The following is a 21,314-nucleotide window of genomic DNA, read 5'->3' as shown; positions in this document are numbered from 1 at the left end:
TGGTTGATTTGAAAAAGTTTTACTTAAAAACTCTGTAAACTAGCAGGAGACAGTAAATAGGGTTAAGAATAAATGATGAACTAGCAAAAAAATACATAAAGTGCATTTTATTTTTAGCTATTTTTCTGTAGTATCTCTCGCGCTGGGATTTGATGTGGATGTCTAAAACTTCATGCATGAAGTTTTAATTAAACCATTAATGTTAAACATTAACTTTGGTTAGTTAATATTAACAGTAGTGTCTCCATAGTTACATTAACAAATCTATCTCGTATTATTAGTTTTCCTCATGTATAATATTCTTGCTGTTGTATAAAGAATTTATAAATGTATGTAGTAATGCCATGATTCCAGGCTCTTAACTTTTGTAACATAAACCCATTTTCATAAAGCCAAGAACTGAAAGCAGCACAGATGTATGTCTGAGCATAGTGTCTCCGCTGCCCTATGTGCCTTTGTTTTCAGAACACCCTGATTGACCCACCACCCTTCATGGTTCACTGATTCACTTGATAGATCAAGTTTAAACTAGTGCATATTAGCACATTTGTTAGTACTAGAGGAACAGTTGGCCTTCCTGCTTTAGGCTGCTGGTTCATTTCAAATGGAGCAGCCACAGAAAACAATTAACAGAATACCAGTTAGGAGAACACCAAAAGGCTGACAGACTGAAATCGGTTGCAGACTATAGTAAATGACATTGATTCATTCATATAGATGTTGTCTAAAGAAAATTAAAAAAATATTATTTAAAAATACTTCCTAAAGAAGTTTCACTGTATAATTGTGTGGAAGTTTGATCTTTGACTGTTATTGGATATTATTTCATTAAACTCAATCGTTTGGTGTGTTATAACATGTTCAGTGCACACAGGGAATGATAAATAGTAACTTTTGTCATGATCATCCTTTCATGTTGGTTGGCAATCATTTGGCACAAACAAAACCACATCAGTAGTGTACCGCATCTCTGCTCAAATGCCTTGTTTGTGATACCTCTTTCTATGAATAGAATAGTTTACCTTTCTAAAAAAGTAAATTGTTTTTCAAATAGTCATAAAGAATATTCTAACACTTTTTATTCTCTGAATTCATTTGGTTCTTGAAAAACTGACTAGGGTTTATGTATTAAGTTTGATCTACTTTTCATGAATAGCTTAATATATATAATGGTAAACACAGTTCCTGGTTTAGAATCATTTAATGAATTCATTTTTAGTTAAAAAATAAAATTCAACTGTTTACTTAGAAATCTAGGATCTTTTTTTCCCCAGCAGTTGAAAACTCAGTATTCTTTTGCAAGCTTATGCTTTCTTTTAAAACTTTATATTGCTGCTTGGGGCTTATAAAACTCAAAAACAGTTAAGTGAGTTAGTAACGTTTGCTTTTATTCCCTTTAGTTTTCTCCTGATGGTGGTTTAGCGGTATTGTAGCTCACACTGTCTGGGTAACAGAATGTATGCCACTTCATCACCTTTCTCCTACAAACTTCGCTATTCTTTCCCTCTGCTTTGTGTATTATATAGATAACTTTTTTTTAAGGTTAAAGTATGCTTTACTTACAAATCAAAGACTGTAGTCAGTTTTTACAGTTTTGTGGCTCTGGGTGTTGGGGGGGGGCTGTAGGCCAGCTGATCACAGGTAGGAGTTCCTGTAGAGAAGATAAGAAACATGACAGCACATTCATAAATGTGGCTAAATCTTTTTTCTATCAGGAGTCCTTATTCTTGTGGTGGTCAGTTTAATTTCGTTTGGTACTTTAGGCAAAGTATCAAGTCACAGAAATTATTTTTTTAGTCTTAATATTTTTATGACTTCTGAAAGACTGTAGCAATACCAGATAGCAGGTTTCCATTAAGTGGCTTGAAAAAAATTATTATAACATCTTTATGATGATGATTTATGTGTTTTAATAGTCTTTGGGAACTTCCGTGTAGTCTTGCTTTGTTTGTGTTGTAATTCCTAAGATTAGAAATTACCCTACAGTGCATTATCAGCCGTGCTTGTTCCCAGAGAACCAAGTATATTTTAGGTTGGAATGGACCTCTGGATATTATCTGTTCCAGCTTCCTGCTCAGAGCAGGTGAGCTTCTAAACAAGATCAGGTTGCTGAGAGCCGTGTCCAGATAAGTTTTTTAAATCTCTAAGGATGGACATTCCACAGTAAAGTGGCAATGTGATCCATGGCTTAACTGCCCTCGCTGTGAAGTGTTTTTCTTTATTTCAGATTGGAATATTCCTTGCTGCAATTTGTGTCTTTTGCCTTTTTGTCCTTGCACCTGCGAGAAGTCTGGCTTGGTGTTCTTTGCTACTCCTACAGTAGAAATGTAAGGGCAGCATTTAGGTAGATTCTTTTCTCAAGGCTATGGAAAGCCAGCTACCTCCGACTCTCGTAGGTGGCCTGTTCCAGCCCCTCATCGCAGTCATGGGTCTCTGCTGGACTCACTCCACTTTGTCAGTCTTGTGCTGGGGGGCCTATAAGTGGATGCGTTTTTTTGAGGTTCGGGCTCAAAAGCTGTTGAATACAAGGGCATAGTGAAATCCCATCTGCCTGTTGGAACAAGTCCAGAGCAGGGCCATGAAGGTGATCGGGGGGCTGGAGCCCCTCTCCTGTGAAGACAGGCTGAGAGAGTTGGGGTTGTTCAGCCTGGAGAAGGGATGGCTCTGGGGAGACCATACAGCAGCCTCCTGGTACCTCAAGGGGGCCTACAAGAAAGCTGGAGAGGGACTTTTTACAAGGCCGTGGAGTGACACAACAAGGGTTAGTGGCTTTAAACTGAAAGAGGGTACGTTTGTATTAGGTATTAGGAAGAAATTCTTTACTGTGAGAGTGGTGGGGCACTAGAACAGGTTGCCCAGAGAAGCTGGTGGATGCCCCATCCCTGGAAGTGTTCAAGGCCAGGTTGGATGGGGCTTTGAGCATCCTGGCCTAGTGGAAGGTGTCCTTGCCCGTGGGAGGGGAGTTGGAACTAGATGATCTTTAAGGTCCCTTCCAACCCAAACTATTCTGTGAGCCTTTGAACTGCTGGTTGTTTATTATTAATGCAACCCAGTAAGCACTTGGCCTTCATGGCATCAACAGCACACTGCTTACTGATGTTCCAGTCCTTGTCCATCAGAAACTTCGAACGCTCTCTGAGGTGGTGCTGCATAGTTGGTCAGCCCCTCACCTGCACTGTTAGGGTTTTGCCGGGCCAAGTGATGGACTTTGTATTTATCTTTATTGAACACCTTGAGGCTTTTTTCAAACCTTTTTTGCAGCTAATCAAGGTCCATGTGAATAGCAGCCCTGCCCTCTAGCACATCATCTGTCCTCACAAAGTTCCCTGTTTTCTTTTTGTCCCCCTTTTAAAGGAGATACTTTTAAACATAGGTGCTAAGGCTTATTACTGAAGATATTCCGGATTCATCAGGCATTAAGGATTGATTCATCAGGATTAATTTGCTGTCCAGTGACATGGCACTGTATATAAATTCTGCCAGAAATAAATACAGAAATCTTAGGGGGTTTTATGTATGCTTTTAGGTTACAGCAGCAAACTGATCCAGAAATTTCCTACAGCATCTTTAAGAAATCTTCTAAGATTTACTAACACAAACGGAATACAGTGCTATTTTCCATTTCCAGGTTCTTTGGTGTGTTTAAATAAGTGAAAAAGCAATCTGTGGGACTTGTATAATTGTTGTGTTTTGATCTTAAGGAGTACTTTCCCCTTTGATGCTGAAATTGTATTTAGCTATAATTTCTCAAAGGAGTTGTTCCTGTACAGTTGTTGAGGTAAAGTAACTGGAAGGAGCTTCAGGAAGTCTCAGCTGATGCTCTGGAGCTACATGTGGCTGTAAAAATTGAAGTAATACTCTAAGCGGGGCAGGAAAACATGCTTTCACTCTTGGATCCTTTTGGAGTTATGACCTACTACTAATTTTGTTCTTGAATGTTGAAAGCAGTATACTTGCCAAATATTCTAACCTGATTAAAAGAAAATTTAGAATTGTTCAAATAATATATTTTAAATAACTACCAAAGAAACAGCAGTATTGCATGACACTGCTTGCTTTTTGTAGCACATCATTCTTACTGAATCATGGCAATTGTAGGAATTATAGAAGAGAGAACCTGAAAAGTAACATTATTGTTTTAGTATGAATCATTTCCTGATACAACAAATGCCATATTTCAAATAATAAAATTGCTTCATGGGACCAGTGTGCAAGACAAGGCACTATTTGCATAGCAGTGCTTCTCAGTGTTGTTCGCTCAGCATTCATTACTTTGAAGACCAAAATGTAACTTTTAAAAAGTAAAATTAACAGTAAATCTTAGATTTATGAATAATATTACCACCTTTTCTATTTCTTTCTATTTCTTCATATTTCTTTGGACCTCTTTCAAGATGAGGTGATTTCCTTTGCACTATTTGATTTGCAATCACAGAAAACAAAAGTGTTGGATTGTAGTATCAGTTTTGTTGGGTGTTATATATCTCCTTGGAGTTTTTCATATTAAATTCCAGCAAGGATATGTTTTGACGTTTGGGGTTTTTTGTTGCCCAGTCTGGTAACTTCTCCACATTCACCCTGCTCCTGTACCAGAGTTTAACTAGGTTATGATGTATACTTTTTTTTTTTCTGGTTCCTACAATGTTTTGGCTAGTGTGTGATTATTTCTACTGTTTATTTGCTGTACACACGAAAGTAATCAGTACCATATTTTTAAGATAAATAGTGCACATCCAAGAAGCAATTGAGACTTTCTAGACTATAATTTAATTATCCTGTACAAGTACTGTAATGGTTCTAGTATTAAAAATTCATTTAACCTTTAAAAATAGCTGGTATGTGTAATCTTAAATGTTTTGTGTTTGCTTTTTAGGCTTTCAAAATAGACCAAAATCCTTAAAAGTGTTTGTTAATCCAAGCAGCCACAAAAGAGAAGCCACTCATGTTTATTATGACCAAGTTGCACCTCTTTTTAAGCTTGCTAACATCAGAACTGATGTCACAGGTAAGTTGCTTCAAAAGCAGTTTAATCCTTTGTGAAACTAGTACTTAAGCGTGCAAGACAATTTGAATTTACTCCTAATCCTTATTGGCTTTGCCTGCAAATAGTGCATTTGGAACTGTAGTTAATATGACACAATGTATTTTTATTAATAAAAAATATTTTGGTAATTCTGTTATAATTGAGTATTTTCCCCATATAGCTATTAATACTATTAATATTTTTTTTTAAAAAATCAAGCATTCTATAGAAAGAAACAAGCATTTAATGTCTGACAGTTTTGTATACGCTTGTTAAGAGTTGTTCCTGCATTCTGACAAACACATGTCCTTAAATATTACTTCTCTTCTGGGAATATCTATTGGCCTGACATCATCAGAGGGGCTTATTCGAAGGACACATTGTTTCTGGATTCTGACTGCGTTTCAGGGATGACCTGAAAGCCTAAGTGATTAAGTTCTGTGATGACAAGGGCAGTTCTCACGCGGCACATGGGCATGACTTAATGTCTGGAGAATGCAAAGGTACAACTTTAATGCTGTAGTGATGCTGCCTTCTGGTCAACAATGAGTTTCTGAGAGCAGGTTTGGATTTAAGGCCATAATTTATGCCAGTGTTCTGCTTTATGTCCTGAATTTGCCCTTTAACTGCTTAATTTGATTGACATTTAATAAGAAATTGAACAGGGAAACAATGAATTGTCTTAAAGCAGTAAAATATTAATGACCTGATCATTAGTTCTGCCTCCTTCTGTGAAAAGACTGAAATTTATGCTGTATCAGATTTGGTCCCAAAAACTACCCAAGTTTACAGAGAAATTATATTAGTATTTCCCATTCAGTTGTCATCTATAGGATTACAATTCCCTTTAATACACTGCTAATTTTTGATTATGCATTTCATATTCATGTGAATTTTAATACCAAAAAGTCTTTTTCCTGTGTCTGCTGTAATTTGCTTGCAAAATAATCAGTTCCAGCTTAAACAAATTATGGGACAGAGGGCTCATCCTACACTTGTCCCTTAAAATTGTTGTAAAATCATGACTAGTTCAGGTTACAGGCCAAAAATAATTCTGAGAAAATCTGATTTAGGCACGAGGATATAATAATGCAACAAGTGTTTGTATAGGAGATTTATCTTGCTGATTTTGTTAGCTGTATCTATGTATTTTTTAATTACTTAACTCACAATTTGAAGTAAAATCATTTGAAGAGTGAAGACATGTGAGAAAAAGTGTGAACAAGATTGTCGGTGTAGGAATCCTGTAGTGGTAATTTCTTAACTTGCCTTAGTTGATAAGGGAATGCCAGCAGCTTATATAAAGCTTTAATTCTCACAAACATATTTTTCACCTGCAATGCATAGATGATAGAGTAAACAGATTAATAATAACACTATCATCTTAGAAATTGAACATAGGCTTGTTTGCTCACAAACATTTTTAAAAAATGGTTTTTTTTTGTCATGCAAACCTTAGAGATGACTGACTGTCATATTGTTAAATTATTACTTCACATTAAGCAACTATTTAAAGACAATTGCCTCTTAAAATTATTATTCCTCACTACTGGTTAGTGTTTCTTTTATCTTTACTGTGGACATTAACAGAGTAACAAACAAGGTTGAGGCAGCATTGTCATTAACCTGTGTAAGATTAAATTTTTAGCTATGCAATGTCACCTGGAATCCTAAAGCTGAACTAACAAGCCAAATCTGTATCAATAGATTTTTAGAATCATCAATAGAATTTAATATAAGCAATGAATATAATTTGTTGTGGGTTTAAAATAATTTTTCCTAATTGAATAAAAACATTTTTAAAAGTTTGGTTTTTTTTTTTTCCTTTTAAGTTTTGAAAAGAAACTTCTGGGTTTAGCCAGATAAATGTTTAATGGCTTATCCTTAAAATAAGGTTATTTTGGCAGTGTCCAAATGCTGTTGTGCTTATTAGCTGCCTAACACTCCTCCTACAGGCAAAATGAGAAAACTACATTACAGTTTCAAATGCTAGTAGAGAACTAAATAATTAAGACTTATGCATTAAAAAAAAAAAAGGGGGGGGGGAGGTGCTGATGTCTCTCTACTGGTACCATCTTCTAATAAAACTAAGTGCCTAATATATGTAAATAAGTGAGTTCTGAAATAGCATTTCCTTTCTCCAATTTTAAATCTTTAAATTTGGTAGGGTTTTCTTTTTTTTGACAAACTACTTTATACGCTACAGATTTATTAATTTCAGTGAAATTAACCAAAACTCTGAAAGAGTGGATTGTGTTTTGTTGGGGTTTTTTTTGGGTTATTTTTGTTGCAGGGAATAAATGTCTGAAGTGCTTCGTGCAATAGAAAGTGGGAATTGGCAAATTTAAACTGGAACAGTACTTCAACTTTACTATAGATAGGGATAAGCAATACTTAAAAACTGCTTGCACGGACAGTCTTGAATGCTGCAGCTGGGATATGGCAGTTAGGAGAACGGTGACTCTTTAAAAATCTGGTTCAACAAAAGCTCGCGCCTCGTTTGGTATACCTACAAGTACTGGGAAATAGTGATAATTGGAGCTAGTGTTTTAGAAATACAGTAGTAGCTTGCAAAATTTTATACATACTAAAAAATAAATAAAGATAAGCCCAGCCCAACAGATTCCTAGCTTTTCTCAGTTCTCTTCATAGTTTTGACTTTTCTGCTTCCGTTTATGCCTGATTACAAGCTGGATGTTTAGGCAAAACCAGCCTTCTCCACACCCCCATTTGTAGTGCAGAATCACGAAGGAAAAAAGAGAGACACACAATTGGACAAATAACATTGCTTTGAATTTACCAGACAGTAAATAACGTGTGTGGTGTTTGGTTGTTTTTTTTTTTTATCCAGTGTCAACACCAGTTAATCTGTTGTTATCATTAGCAGTTTTTAATCCTATTGACATTAGTCTGTGACACAAGTGCCAGTATTTATGTGTCATATGGAAGTGTCCCATGTTTTGGAGTGTTGAACTAATTATACATTGCTTTTTCTATATGTAGGGGCTGAACCCTTAGTTTCTTGTGGGCTGTGTAAGATAGGGTGTTACAATGGCTTGGAGTATGTGTGACTTAAGATGAGCTGCACTGTCAGTGCCCTTCTTTCAGAATGCTGTTACTTGAAGCATAATGCATACTGGAATTTACAAGTTGGGGACACACGATGTTCTTGAAAAAGGGAAAAGACTTAAATATGCATTAGAAATGGTTGAAAACAGCATTAAATAGTATTTCTGTATTAAAATTTTTGCCAAATATGTAATATGAATCCTTCTCAAACAGTGAAAGAAGGTCTGTCTTCCTCTTACCAAAATTTATTGTGTGGTGGGTTGGGTTTGGATTTGGGTTTGGGTTTTTTTTCCCTTGAATTGGAACAGGACTAAATATTCAAACATTGAGCTTTTTTCCAGCTATCAGAATGACTTTTATGTATCCCTCTGGAGCTTGTCAGGCCTGCAGAAAACTTTTTAGACGTGGTCTTTTATGTCTTTGTTGGATTTTTAATTTTTTTTTTCTACTTGATTGGTTTTCTTTATGTTCTCATGAAGTTTTTCCTGGAAACTTATTTTTTTATTACTTTTTTTGTCACAGTGTTTCAAAATAGATGGTGTATACCTCTGTCATTCTCTCATCAAATTTTAAATTTCTTGAAGTTATCCCTATTGTTAAGCCTTGCAGTAGTCATCCTGTGTAATTTCCAAACAAGCTATTACATGCAAAGAGGAGACCCCATCAGTCTGGGTAACACTAGTCATTTTTGCTGCCTTTTATTGATTTCTCTGTAGACATAAGTCTTCTTTATTTTCATGTCCTTGTTCTTTAAGTGAATTAATTTTGTAACAGTAAACATAACTTAGATTAGGAAACCACTGGTCATGTTTTCTTTTACAAAATAAAAACTTATTTACTGTGCCATTTTAATTAGACTGTACTTATAACTTTCTAAATGGTACTGTGTTAATTTAAAAAGGCGTGTAACCTGGTAACCAACTGCATGTTTTCACGGAAAGAGTTTCTTCCACAGTGAAGCAATGGTGAGGCATTTGAAACTTTCTGCATTTTTGCATGATGCACAGTTTTATTGGTCACTTTTTTCACAGTCTGCAGATAGTGATAAAAGAATAGTTCCCATCGATAAAAGCAAAACTGAGTATATGGTAGCTTAAATATTGTGCTTTGGTCTTCCAGAAGTGGACCTGCGTGAAAATAAATTCTGTAAATAATTTCTTAAGGCTGTTATAGTGATAGGTATTTCTGTAGCAAAATGACAATTCTCTGCCTTTGATGCAATCAAAACAACTCCAGTTTTTAATTAAGAATTTCCCAAACACCAAGCACTAGTACTCTGCTAGTACTGGTTGGGAGATCTTGAAGTTGTATGCTGATATACAGTTGTTTAGTGTGAAGTGTAAAAATCTTATCACTGTTATTTTTTATTTTTTTTTAAAAAGAATTTATATATACACTCACTATATATATGTGCGTTCTTGTGTATGTGTATATATAAAGGGAGAAAAAGAGGAATTTTCAATTCTTGTAAGCAGTATTTGAGTAGTCTGTAGAAATACTGTTATAACAGGTAAGATATGGAATGATGGTTTTAGACACCAAGTCTAATAATTTTAACAGTGTTTAGAAACACTGGAGAAAAGCCTTGAACTGTGCTAGCACCAGGGACAGACAAGCATGAAAGATTAATGTAATTTTGCATATAATGATGCACATTCTTACACAAAAAATGCATCTGCAAGTGTCGTGGCAGTCAGCAAAAATCTTTGATGGGTGGCTGCAGCTGGGCTGTCTCTTCTGGCAAAGCTGGCCTAGAAAATGCTAAATGTAGTTATGATGCTTTGTGCCATCTGTAGTATGCCAGTTTATCCTGTCTTCACTGGCATTTACAGTACTATGTAGGGTATCAGTAAACACAGAGACATCAATGTAGAGTGACAGATTCATTTCCTCCAGAGGCTATGAACTCTGGTGTATACTTGGGCCACCTTCCTCTGTGTGTTGTTTTCTATTGTCACTGGTATTTGGCTTGATTTCATACTTCTGTGTTTAACTCCTTGTATTTTTGATTTAGCAATTTGCATATCCTAACACAAAGGCAATTAAATTTGATTGATACTGAAATAATTCAGTCTTCACTGAGGATATGCTTACATTTTCCTGAAGTTTACCAACTGCATCAATGCTAAAACTTGCATTTTGATGCAACAAACATCTTCACTAATTCTCTGAATTTAAATGCACTAAATAGCCACGTGTCTGATGGCAGCTGAATTTTAATGTGTCTTGCCGTTTAGGTAGCATAACTGTAAAACATAGCTTCTCATACTTTTCATGCATTTAATGATGTAAAAAAAAATATCTGAACTGAATTACTGTATGTTCCTTATGTTAGAAGGGGGGAAAAATCCTTTTATCTAATCTTCTGATAATTAAATAATGTTATTTTCCACAGTAACTGAATATGAAGGACACGCTCTCTCAGTACTTAAAGAATGTGAACTCCAGGCATTTGATGGGTAAGTTGGTTAGTGACAATGAATGTTAGTAAACTTCATCACATTAGTTATTATTTTTATTCCATCCAGAATTATGCTAGTAGGTATTTCATGACTTACACTCTTTCACACATATATTAAGCCTGAGAAAACCAGTTCTCATTAGACGCTTTGTTTTTATTACTTAGTGACAATAGGTATGTATTTTAGGTTCATAAATAATGGTAAATAAACATAAAGCTTTCTTAAATATGCTTTATGAAGGTTTTGGTCTCTTTATTCGCAAGAATGGCAAAAAAAAAAAGTGCCTTGTATTTCATTCCATCCATTCAAATAGTTCTTAAGGAGAACATTTTATCTAACTTGAATGTTTTTTCCGTTAAAAAAAAATAACACTTAATTGAAGTCAAGAGTAAAAATGCTTGCTCAAGACCTTTTTAAAGACCTTGCTATGTGGGTTAATCCTGAAATCTTTAATATTTGTACATTAATCATTCAATAATAAGATTCAGTATTATATAAGAATAGTTTTGCGTAATGTGGAAATCTTACAGCATTCTTGCAGCTCTTACTGGAATATGCAGTGAGCTATACTGGAAGGCTTAAATAGTATTTTATAGTCTAATCAATTTCTATTAGTTCTAGAAACTCACAGAATTAGGTGAGAAAATATATCTGAAAAAAGTATGTCTGTATTCCAGATTCTGAGGATAATTTATTTCCAGTTAAGGCATGCCTTTTGGGGTGCTAGCTGGAGAACCAGTTTGTCCTAGGAAGCAGGTATGAAGACAAAGAAAAAGCCTGGGTTGTATCTTCTTGCATGACCCTCTTTACTCAGAGTCATACTTGAGTTGCTTCATCTTTGATCATTGGGTAGAGTCACTGGGGTACTGCCCCTGCAAGACTTTTCTCCAGTAACCAGAACTAAGGGCGAATAGGAACAGAAGAAGCGGGAAGAATATAACCCTTAAGTCAGTATGATGCTAGGATTTCCAAAGTGACAAGATCCCTGTCCTTTCTGAGATAGCTATTTAAATGTTGTGGGGTTTTTTTTTTGGGGGTGTTGTTTTTTTTTTTTTTAATGTGGAAATTAAGTAGCTTTTATTATCAGAGGTTATGAGCAAAATTGAAATTTCTGAAGTGTTTGAAAAATTAGTTTTATAACTTCTCCAGTAGCCTGGCCTCCATCTATGTACTCATTCAATAAAGCACAACACAGAAAAACATCCTATTGAATAGCTAACTTGAGATGCTTTTTGATATAAGGTCAGAGAGCAGATGAGTTGCAAGGGTAACTCTTTACACCGATGTACCTAGAGATAGATATCTTATTTGTTGTTTTCAAGTAAAATCTTTAGAGACTGATAGGGTGAAGTCAGCATTCACATTATGCTAAAGGACTGATACTTTGAAAAAGAAAGTTACAAAACATCACTAATTTCTCTCTTCTCCATTATTTTTAGAATTGTTCTTAAGAACAGGAAGAGATTATTTGAAATTGGGATTTTCTTTTTCAAATTGTTTAAAGGCTTATGGTGTACTTTTGAGTATGTTCCTGTGAAGTCCTTTGTGACTTCCCCATTGTTGTCTACCTTAAGAATTTTTGCCATATATATTTTCTACAGGCCCCTCAAACCACCTCGTCGTTTCCCAAATAAAATTGTAATGACAATTTTGGTTTATTGAAAATTAAACCAGAAAAGTATGGGAGCTGGTTTGAATTAAAAATTAACTCCACAACAATGTAATTGTCCTACTGTTGAAGAATCATGTTTTTAGCAATTCTAGCAGCCACCTGACATAATATCTTGCCACTATTTCCAATAAGTCTTGTTTATTGAGAAGCATTGCTTGTGACTTGGCAGTTCGTTCCCATTTTGCCTGGCTTCCTGTCCCATTTTGTTCAGGTCAGGTACTATATCTGTCACTTGGTTTCCCTGTTTAGAAAACAGAAGAGCACTTCTGTGCTTCCTTTTATATGCGGAAGACACTGTATGTGGTGGTAGTTTTTGTGTTATTTCCATGTGGCAGAGTTCATGCAGACCTGATCTGCCTTGCCCGAGCTGGGGAGTGACTGGAGGTGAGTTAGGTTGTACTGAAGGTCGTGCCTGCATGCATGAGCCTGCTGCTCTAACTCAGCTCGTGCTTTTCAGTGTTGCCTATTTCAGATTGACCGAGAGCCAATTCCAGTAAAAATGTATAAAGGGCAAGACAAAACAGACTATAGTAGGTAAGCAGTATAGCAACGTACAATTTCTGATTTTTAATTTCTCTCTAGGAGAGTTATGTATGGTTCCTTACATTTTAAAGAGCATGTGAAGTAAACTGAAGCTTACGATCTGCAGTAGTAAATTGGAAGTTTGTATCTCAGTGCTTTCTGTAAGCAATACTGCTGTGCGTTAATTCTTTGAAGCTCTTGCTTTCTATATATAATTTCTTTTCTTTGATTTCTCCAGTTCCCACTCTGTTTTGCAAGATTGTAGGTGTATGTCATGTATCTCATATACTCCACCTTTGTTGCTATCCACTTTTTTTTTTTCTTAACGACTCTGGAAATTTAGGTACCTCACCAGCTTGGCAGTGTACTTTTTTTCCCCTGCCTTGGGGCCAAGCCTTGGTGACAAATAGAGGGAGTGCATTTGTGATGCTGCTATTGCAGCTGCATTTTCTTGTTTGCACCGAGACAGAAATACACAATATACATGCATGTGTTTCTTCCTTAATCAGGAGCTGAAAGTATCATGGATCTTGTTTAGAGTAGCCTGGGTTAGTCAAACTTTAGTGAATAGTTGATTAAGAAACTATTGTCTGATGGTTAGGCAGGTGTTTCTTCCTCTGAGAAGCCTTCTTCAGGGTCTTAGTCAAATCTGTTTGCTCAAGACTTTCTGCTCCTTATGCATAGCAGATTCTTGCTGCTTAGCTTTGGAATCCCTGGTCCCTGATAGTATCTCTACTTCCAGCCAGAAATGCAACTCTTGATGATTAATGCTAAATTAATAAAAATTAACAGTGTTTTTACGTTATTCCTTGGACTCTTCATCTGTTTTCAATAACAACAAACACAGCCTCCCAGAATCAGAATAATATATATCTGTTTTCAAAGTTATAATAGCCAAAAGACAATCCACATAAGTCCTTCTGTGTGTACAGTTGGTCAGACTACAAAGATTAACTGTTTTTGCTGCTGTGGCAGAAATCTTTAAGCCTAGGAATAAACCAATCTAAACCAAAAATGAGACAAAAGGCAGGACATGACTCCTGATTACAAGCAGGAGGAAAATGTACTCCAAACTTCTGCTACATACTTTCATTTATTTTTAATGTGTTTAGCTAGATAGAGGAAGCATTCCTAAAAATTTAGAAATTAAAAAATAGCTAGGGAATAATAATAGGAACTGAAGAAAAATGCTAAAGGAGCTGAGATAATGTAATGTAAAAATTTAATAACAATGAGTCTTTTCTTATAAAGAGCTTATCAGTTTTATCTGGTTGAATTATTGGACATAGTTTCACAACTGTATTTGTATAGATACATTAAAAAAAATATTAAGTGTCTCCTAAAGGAAATCTGATATTTATATCGTAAATGCTTGGAATATGCTATTACTTATTTTTGTCTTTAAAATTTGTTTACCTTAAAAATGTTTAACTTTCAAGCATCACTAATTTGGAGGATCACTTTAATAGTTACTTAAATAAACCAAAACAGAAAAAAAAAAAAAAAAAGATGTTTGCTGTAACAGAGCTTTTACAGACAAATTCATTTCTCTCTATAGCCACAGCAGGTGGGAGTTTAATTACAGGCTCCAGAAGCAGTGATTAAGTACATTCATGCAAAGGATTGCTGGCACTAGGATTTTCTACCTTGCTAAATCCCTCAACTGCCTGCATAGTGTGTGGAATTAGCTGTTTTCAAGTATTTTTAATTGTAATATTTGGTGAGTTGTTATAATAAGGGCAATGAAAAAGTATTGGGATGCTTGTGTGGGTCAGCATGGGAAGATATAAAGAACTTTTCCACTGAGGCACTTGAGCATGTGATTAGCTTTTCCATCTGATCAGTTCATGTGTGTAACTTGTGATAAGGTAAGAAACACTTGGTAAGTTGGTAAATATACTTACTCCTATTCAAACAGAAGAATGCAGAAATAAGGATGCTTACATCTTGTTAGTTAACATTTAGCTTGTTCTTAAAGAAAGAATGCTTTGTAGCTGTTTGAAATATTAGGGATATGGGGTGTGTGATAGTCACCTTCCACTAGGTTGGCCATCTATGGGAAGACTTTGTTTTGAACTGTTTAGCATTTTTGTTTTGTAATAGGGTAGTTTGTGTCGGTGGAGATGGATCTGTCAGTGAAGTTGCTCATGGTCTACTACTTAAAGCCCAGATAGATGCTGGAAAAGATACGAACTATATAGCAACGCCTGTCAGAGCACCGGTTCCTCTTGGAGTAATACCAGCAGGTGAGAATAAAAGGTACCATTATGTTTTGTAAGTCGTCTGTTTTAAGTCCCTCTACCGTCTTACAGTTTTGGCTACTGAAGGCAGTTCTTGGTTCTAAAGCTTCAGTTACTTAAGGGAGCTATTGAATAAATGTCCTAAATTATTGATTTAGATTGATTACAAATGACTAGATTTTAAATCATTATGATAATTTATAATAATGGCACAGATGAGCTCTTTGCCTAAAGGAAGAAGCTCAGGAAGAAGAAAACTAAAATAATTTTCAGCTGATCCGTGCAAAAATCAAGTTTTGCCTTTATTTGCTGCCAGAAATGATACCAAATGAAAACTTTGTTTCCTAGAATTTCCTTAATATGTCATGCTGTTTTGCTTCTCTCTCCTGTTTTCTTGGCAGCATTCTCAATTGGATTCATGCTTAGGGTCTATTTTTAAATGGTGTCCCAGGAATACATTTTGTGGATTATAGTTAAAAAATAAATTAATATTGTGCACACAAACCTGCTTTCTCTCCTCTTTACTTCCACAGGCTTGAAAATGTATGCATCTCTTGAAAAATCTTGGACCTGCGTCTTGTGGTGTGGGTTTTTTTTTGGTGTGGTTTTTTTGGGGTGTGTGTGTGTCTCCTCTCCTCACAATTTTTGTGTCTGACCTTCATGGAGTACAACTTGGGCCAGGCGGGGAGGCTTATCTAGAATTAGTACACAAAGAGTTGATTCTGGACTGGTCTATGAATCGCTGCTCTTTAAAAGAGGAGGGGTGTTTCTGCATGGACACTACCTGCTGGTGTGGATGTTGAAGTGACAATATAATTTCTCAGAGATTTTTAACTAGTAAGGAAAAAAATTCCTTCAGCCAGGTGAACATTAAATAATTGCGTTCAGTTTTCTACAAAAAAAGAGCAAGTCACTTCCAAACCAAGCAAGCAGGTTTTAAGTGCTCTGACTTCTCAAAGCAGTGTTAACACGGGGACTAGTTGCTTGTAAAAATGCAAGATTACACTAGTTTTTTTCAAGTTAGAAAAAACCTTAGAAATGTATTGTTAAAAGATACAGTAATCTCAAAGACATGAAGTAAATTAATTTTAGTACAGCAGTTGGACCATCACTTAGCAATTCAGTTGCTGTGAATATCTTGGTGTTGAGATGGAATCTTTCCAGCACTTAGCACTTGACTCCACGCTGTTTGGGCATGCGTAGGTCACTGTGCCTCATCGTTAGTGCTTACTCTCTTCAGTTTGAGACAAATATGTCATGGTCAAAAAGGATTTGTAAACCCAAAAGAATGCTTTACAGCTTGTGACATGGAACGCCATGGACTTTGTTAAAAGAGGGTGAGAACAGTTTACAGAATGATCCTGTGAAAAACTCCTCAGTATATTCCTAAACATAATCCATAGCTTATTTTATTTCCATATTACTGATATTCCAAAAAGTAGTCAGTTAGGAAGCAGGTAAGTACGATACTTGTGTACATGGAGAAGATGAGACTCAATAGTCAATTAATTCCGCCTGCCCCCCAGAAATCCATTGTACCAAATTGTTAGGTTTTTCCAGCTGAGTAAAAATAGAAACCGTTTTACGGGATAGCATTATCTGAGTGGCTTAAAATCTGGTTTTAGCCTCTCTTGTAAGTAGTTAAGACAGCATTTTGAAGTTTCAGCCGGCTTGACAGGAAGGAGCTGCTCTTTAAACAGTTTACCTCCTGAAGAGGAAGGTCCAGAGGGGAGTGTGTTTTTGCTAAAATACTCTACTGAGCTGCCTTGTTGTGGTCCAAATCAGATGGATGAGATGTGGGGAAGCCTGCAGTCGTACTGCTGGCCATTAGCAAGAGTGTTTGTTGCTATGGGAACTACTGCTAAGGAACTGTACGGAGGGGGAATGGGAGAAAGGGGAGGGGGACCTGGAAGGACATTAAAAAAAAAAGCTATCCAGTGGTTACAGAACAAGAGACAATCTCTATCTGATAGCTGTGAACCTTTTGGTACTAAATGGTTCATTTAAATAAATTCACGATTGCCAATTAATTCAGAAAATAAAATATTACTGAGGGATTGTTAATTTCTGTGATGTTTCAGGCAAAGAACCAAAATGTTGGTGCAGCTTTCATCAGAATTTTAGCTATGCTTGACTAGGAAGTCATTACATCACATTTATCTGTTTGGATGTGGGAGACATTAACAGCCTTATGAATATTCATGTTGTCTGGTTAATTAAGTTAATTGTACTGCAGAAGTGCTTGCACTTCCAAGGACAGGTTTTTTTCTCTACAATTTGTGTTTGGTACCTTCATCAGTCATGCTTTACATGACCTGCAGATACTTTGTCCTTACTGTGATGCTTTTGCACGCTTCATAGGAAGGAGGTTGGAGGAAGTTGTTTGTTATGTCAGGAAAATGGGTTAATATTTTGAACAGAACTATAATTCTGGACTAATAAAATCTTCATTTCTGTTAAAAAAAGTGCTGGTGACAGAGATGCTGGAGTTGTTTGGGTGAAACCTTTTTACAGTAAATTGAGTAGTTGGAGCGAGATCTAAAAATGTGACTGTTCGTAATCTGCGAGGGGTGCAAGCGCATACATAAGCATCAAAGAAGGTTATTAGTCTCTGAAGTAATATGATAGTGTTCAGGGGAACCATCTTGTTATTGATAAATAATATTCCAAGCTTACATAGGGGAGGAAAAGATGACTTGGGAAGATGAATACTGGCATTAAAACCATTGTTATTGAATCACCATTTAGCTTGTATTACAGTTTTTATATGAGAACTTTATTGTTATAAGCTTTTTTGGTGTGCTGGCCTGCTTTTATAGGACCCAGCTAATGAGACACATTATTCAGTCATTACTTGGATCAAAATACTGTATTTTGATGTATTAAGAAGGTGATGGTACTTGCGACTGCAAAACTGCGCTTGGTCTAGATCTTTAACTTGTGGAAGGGTGGATGTGGTACTTGGCTTTTGAACACGTATCGAACTTTATATTCCCCAGAGTCATTGAAGGGTGGGGTTTTGTCTTGTTTACTTCTGCAAATGTTAATGAGCTCCGGAGATTTAAGAGAAGGATGCAATTACTTGTGCCTATCCTGTTTAGTAAGAATGAGATTTAACTCTTATTAAAGTCAGTATGAAGCTTGGTATTGACTTCAGCTGTGGTCAATTGTTATCTGGCTGCCATCTGTATTGGAAAATTACTCTTAGTTAAAGGAGGAATCCCAGTTTTAAGATGTACCAAGCCTGATCTTCAGAAGTATATTCCACCTTGTGCTCTCTTATTAGCCTGATCTTCAGTGTAAAAATTGTAAAAACATGTAAAAATTTGATCAAAGGAAAAATTAGAGTATTTTTAGCTGCTACTTTAGCTAGCTTCACCACTGGCTAAGCAGAATTAGTTGGATATAGAGGTTGGATCTCATGAGTTGTTCAAACATGAAATGGTATTAGGCATATATTTGTATTATTCTGTGAAGAATTGCTTTTTAGGTCAAACTTCCCCCCCCCCCCCCCCCCCCCCCCAGGATTTTTCTTATAGAACTGTATTTTATATTCACTGAATTGAAAAACTCACTATTTTGCATAGTAAATGCTATCTAGAGCTACAGTTATGCCTTTTTTATGGGTATTGTACAGAAAGGAAAGTTCAAATTACTTCTAGTTGAGTTGTTGGATATAAATTGTTGGATATAAATGATTGAAATTGTAATATTCTTAATAAACTAGACTTCCTGTTAGTGTAAGTAGAGAGACTTTCTTTTTTTGGGAAAAAAAAATGAAGACTTGCATTTAGCTTTTCAAGCTGTCAGTTTATTCTTCTTTCAAAGTACTTCATAATCCCTTTTTTTTTAATTTTATTTAAACATTAGTTATTTTAGGAAAAGGAGAATGAAATTAATAGTATAGTCACCTACAAAATTATGAGAAAAATATGAAGGCAACTACGTGTCTTTTTGAATATAGAATAGAACTGTACATACATGTACCACTGGAGATGTAACATTCAAAGGATGTTTTAGATCTCTTACCTTAATAGATGGACCTCACTTATTTCCTTCACGTAGTAGGAACCCCAAGAGCCTTACTCAGAGCTCCCCTATGATGTTATGAAGGTTTTCTATGAGGATCTGAGTAGTCTGAATTACTTTCAGAGACTAAGGTGGTCTGTGAGATACTGAGATACAATTCCCGGTTATTTTATAAATTCTTTTTCAGAGAAAATATTGGGAAAAAAACCCTGAAGCATATACTCCTGAGTAGGAATGCCAGGATGCCTTTAGAGCTTTGTAATTATGTGCATCAATCTTTCCAAATTTAGGTATAATAATGTGACATCAAAGTCTGCGGAGTTTTGGGATTAACGTAATTTTTCAGTCTTGTACATGATGCTTTTAAAGTGATTATTTAAATATTGAGTGCCTCTTGTTTGGAATGTTATAGCCTTTCCCTTTCCTCTCTTCTCTCCCCCACTTTTGAAAGACAAGTTTAAATGCTTCCATAAAACTTAAGGCAAATTTAGCATCCAGAATTGTCTGTTGCTGTTGTAACATATTAAATAATTCAACCACCAAGAAAATTATTTGAAAATCTAAGTGAACTAATTCCTTTATGGAATGTTAGGTTTTACATTGTTCTTTTGTAATTTTTGTTATTTTAATTAGTCTGTTACTGAATTATTCATCCCTTAATCAGCGATATGAAGCAGCTCAATATTTTGCCTGCTTAGTGGCAGGCCCTGGTTCTTTATTTCTGCAGAAGTGAATCCTGTGGCTCTGCTGCTTGGCTAATTAACACCAGAGACGTGATCAACAAGAAAAATCAATTTGAAATTCTTTTAAAACTATACCCGTTTAGAAAAGACACAACTGTTCCTTGCAAGGGTTTTAAAAATAAATTGGTGTTTAAAAGTCAGCTGATACACAGTATTTTATGTCCTATACATTAAAGCAGAAGGGCAAAATTTACATATATATCCATGTTTCTTACAGACCTCCAGAACCATGTTGCTTTCTTTTACAAACTGATAGCATGTTTTCCACTCTCTTCCAATGCCACACTGACATTGCTGGTTATTGCCTTTTTTTTCCTATTTACCAGCTGATTACTGCTCATTCCCTTGTTTCAGACTATATTACTCTCTTTTACCCAGTGGCTAGTAGTATAACTGGGCTGCCAACGTCCCGGCAGTGACAAAGACAAGTTAGATGGGTCAGTTTTAATACACTGAATGCAAGCCAACAATTTGTCAGGCACACGTCAAATTCTACGTTCTCTCTGTTTTTCAGTCATTAATGTGTTCTGACGTGTAAAGCTCATGTGCACTAATTAATTTTATTCACTGTTGCTTCTGAGAATGTAAAATGTAGCCTGCAAGAGGCACAGCAGCTATCTTAGACTAGATCCAGCAGAATTCTGTCTGGGAGATGCACAGGTTTAAACTGGCTGGGTATTATACTGTTTTTCCAACTGAAGAATATTCCCCAAATAGACCTTACTAGATAATCTGATTCTAGTACAGTTCCTCATTACAGCCCAGAGGTATAGAAGTGATTTTGAAAGAGATGGTTCAAGAAAAAAAGGCAATTTTTGCAAAGCACTCCCTCCCCCATTTCCACACACACATCCAGACACACCCCCCCCCCCCCCCCCCCCCCATTTTTATGGCATTATGAATGAATTTACAGAGATGTGAAGATTTTACAGACCTCTGGAAGTTTTAATGGTTTTAATTTGTACTATTCTACATGTCTCTGTTACCAAGATTAAGTAATGTGTGTGGAGGCTTTCTTTTTTTTTTTTTAAATGTAAATGTCTCAGTTTCTTCATTCAAAATGTTTTATATTTTTTCTTTTTATTCTGTATCTCTTATTTTTAAAACAGTTTGTGTTCACTTTTACAGGTACTACTAATATTTTGGCCCATACTCTCTGTGGTATTAAGCATGCAGTGACTGCAGCTTTGCACATTGTAATGGGTAAATATTTTTACACACATTATCAGATTTTAAATAATAAAGTAGCATTTAGAAATTTGCCATAACCAGTTGTTTAATAAAGGCATAACATTATGCTATATCACTGTAAAATGTATTATAAGACTTCTAAACCCAGATTATTCTATCCTGATTTATACTGTACTGGAAAGGTTATGAATCTTTGAGTATAGTGCAGTAGCAAAGCTTGTGGAACTCATTTTCTGGTAACTACAATCTGTGATGGAGTAATGTCTGATTTTGGCATTCATGCCCTATTACTGATAGTCTTTAAATGCAGAAAGTAACCTTTTCTAGACTTGATAATGTGAATAGTGTTACTCTGTGTGTGTT

At 35.7% G+C, this 21,314-nt stretch overlaps 1 protein-coding gene across 1 annotated transcript in view; it reads left to right on the top strand.

Annotated features, from left to right (window-relative positions):
* CERKL (ceramide kinase like) overlaps positions 1 to 21,314 on the top strand; it is a 58,757-nt gene that overhangs the window by 29,148 nt on the left and 8,295 nt on the right. The window contains 4 exon segments of the mRNA XM_040602708.1: positions 4,874 to 5,005; positions 10,488 to 10,551; positions 14,852 to 14,994; positions 20,889 to 20,963. Of these exon segments, the coding sequence (XP_040458642.1) occupies positions 4,874 to 5,005; positions 10,488 to 10,551; positions 14,852 to 14,994; positions 20,889 to 20,963 (414 nt within the window).

Source organism: Falco naumanni, chromosome 8, assembly GCF_017639655.2.
Source record: "Falco naumanni isolate bFalNau1 chromosome 8, bFalNau1.pat, whole genome shotgun sequence".
Taxonomy (NCBI): Eukaryota; Metazoa; Chordata; class Aves; order Falconiformes; family Falconidae; genus Falco; species Falco naumanni.
This window is presented reverse-complemented; position numbering and strand designations above follow the sequence as displayed.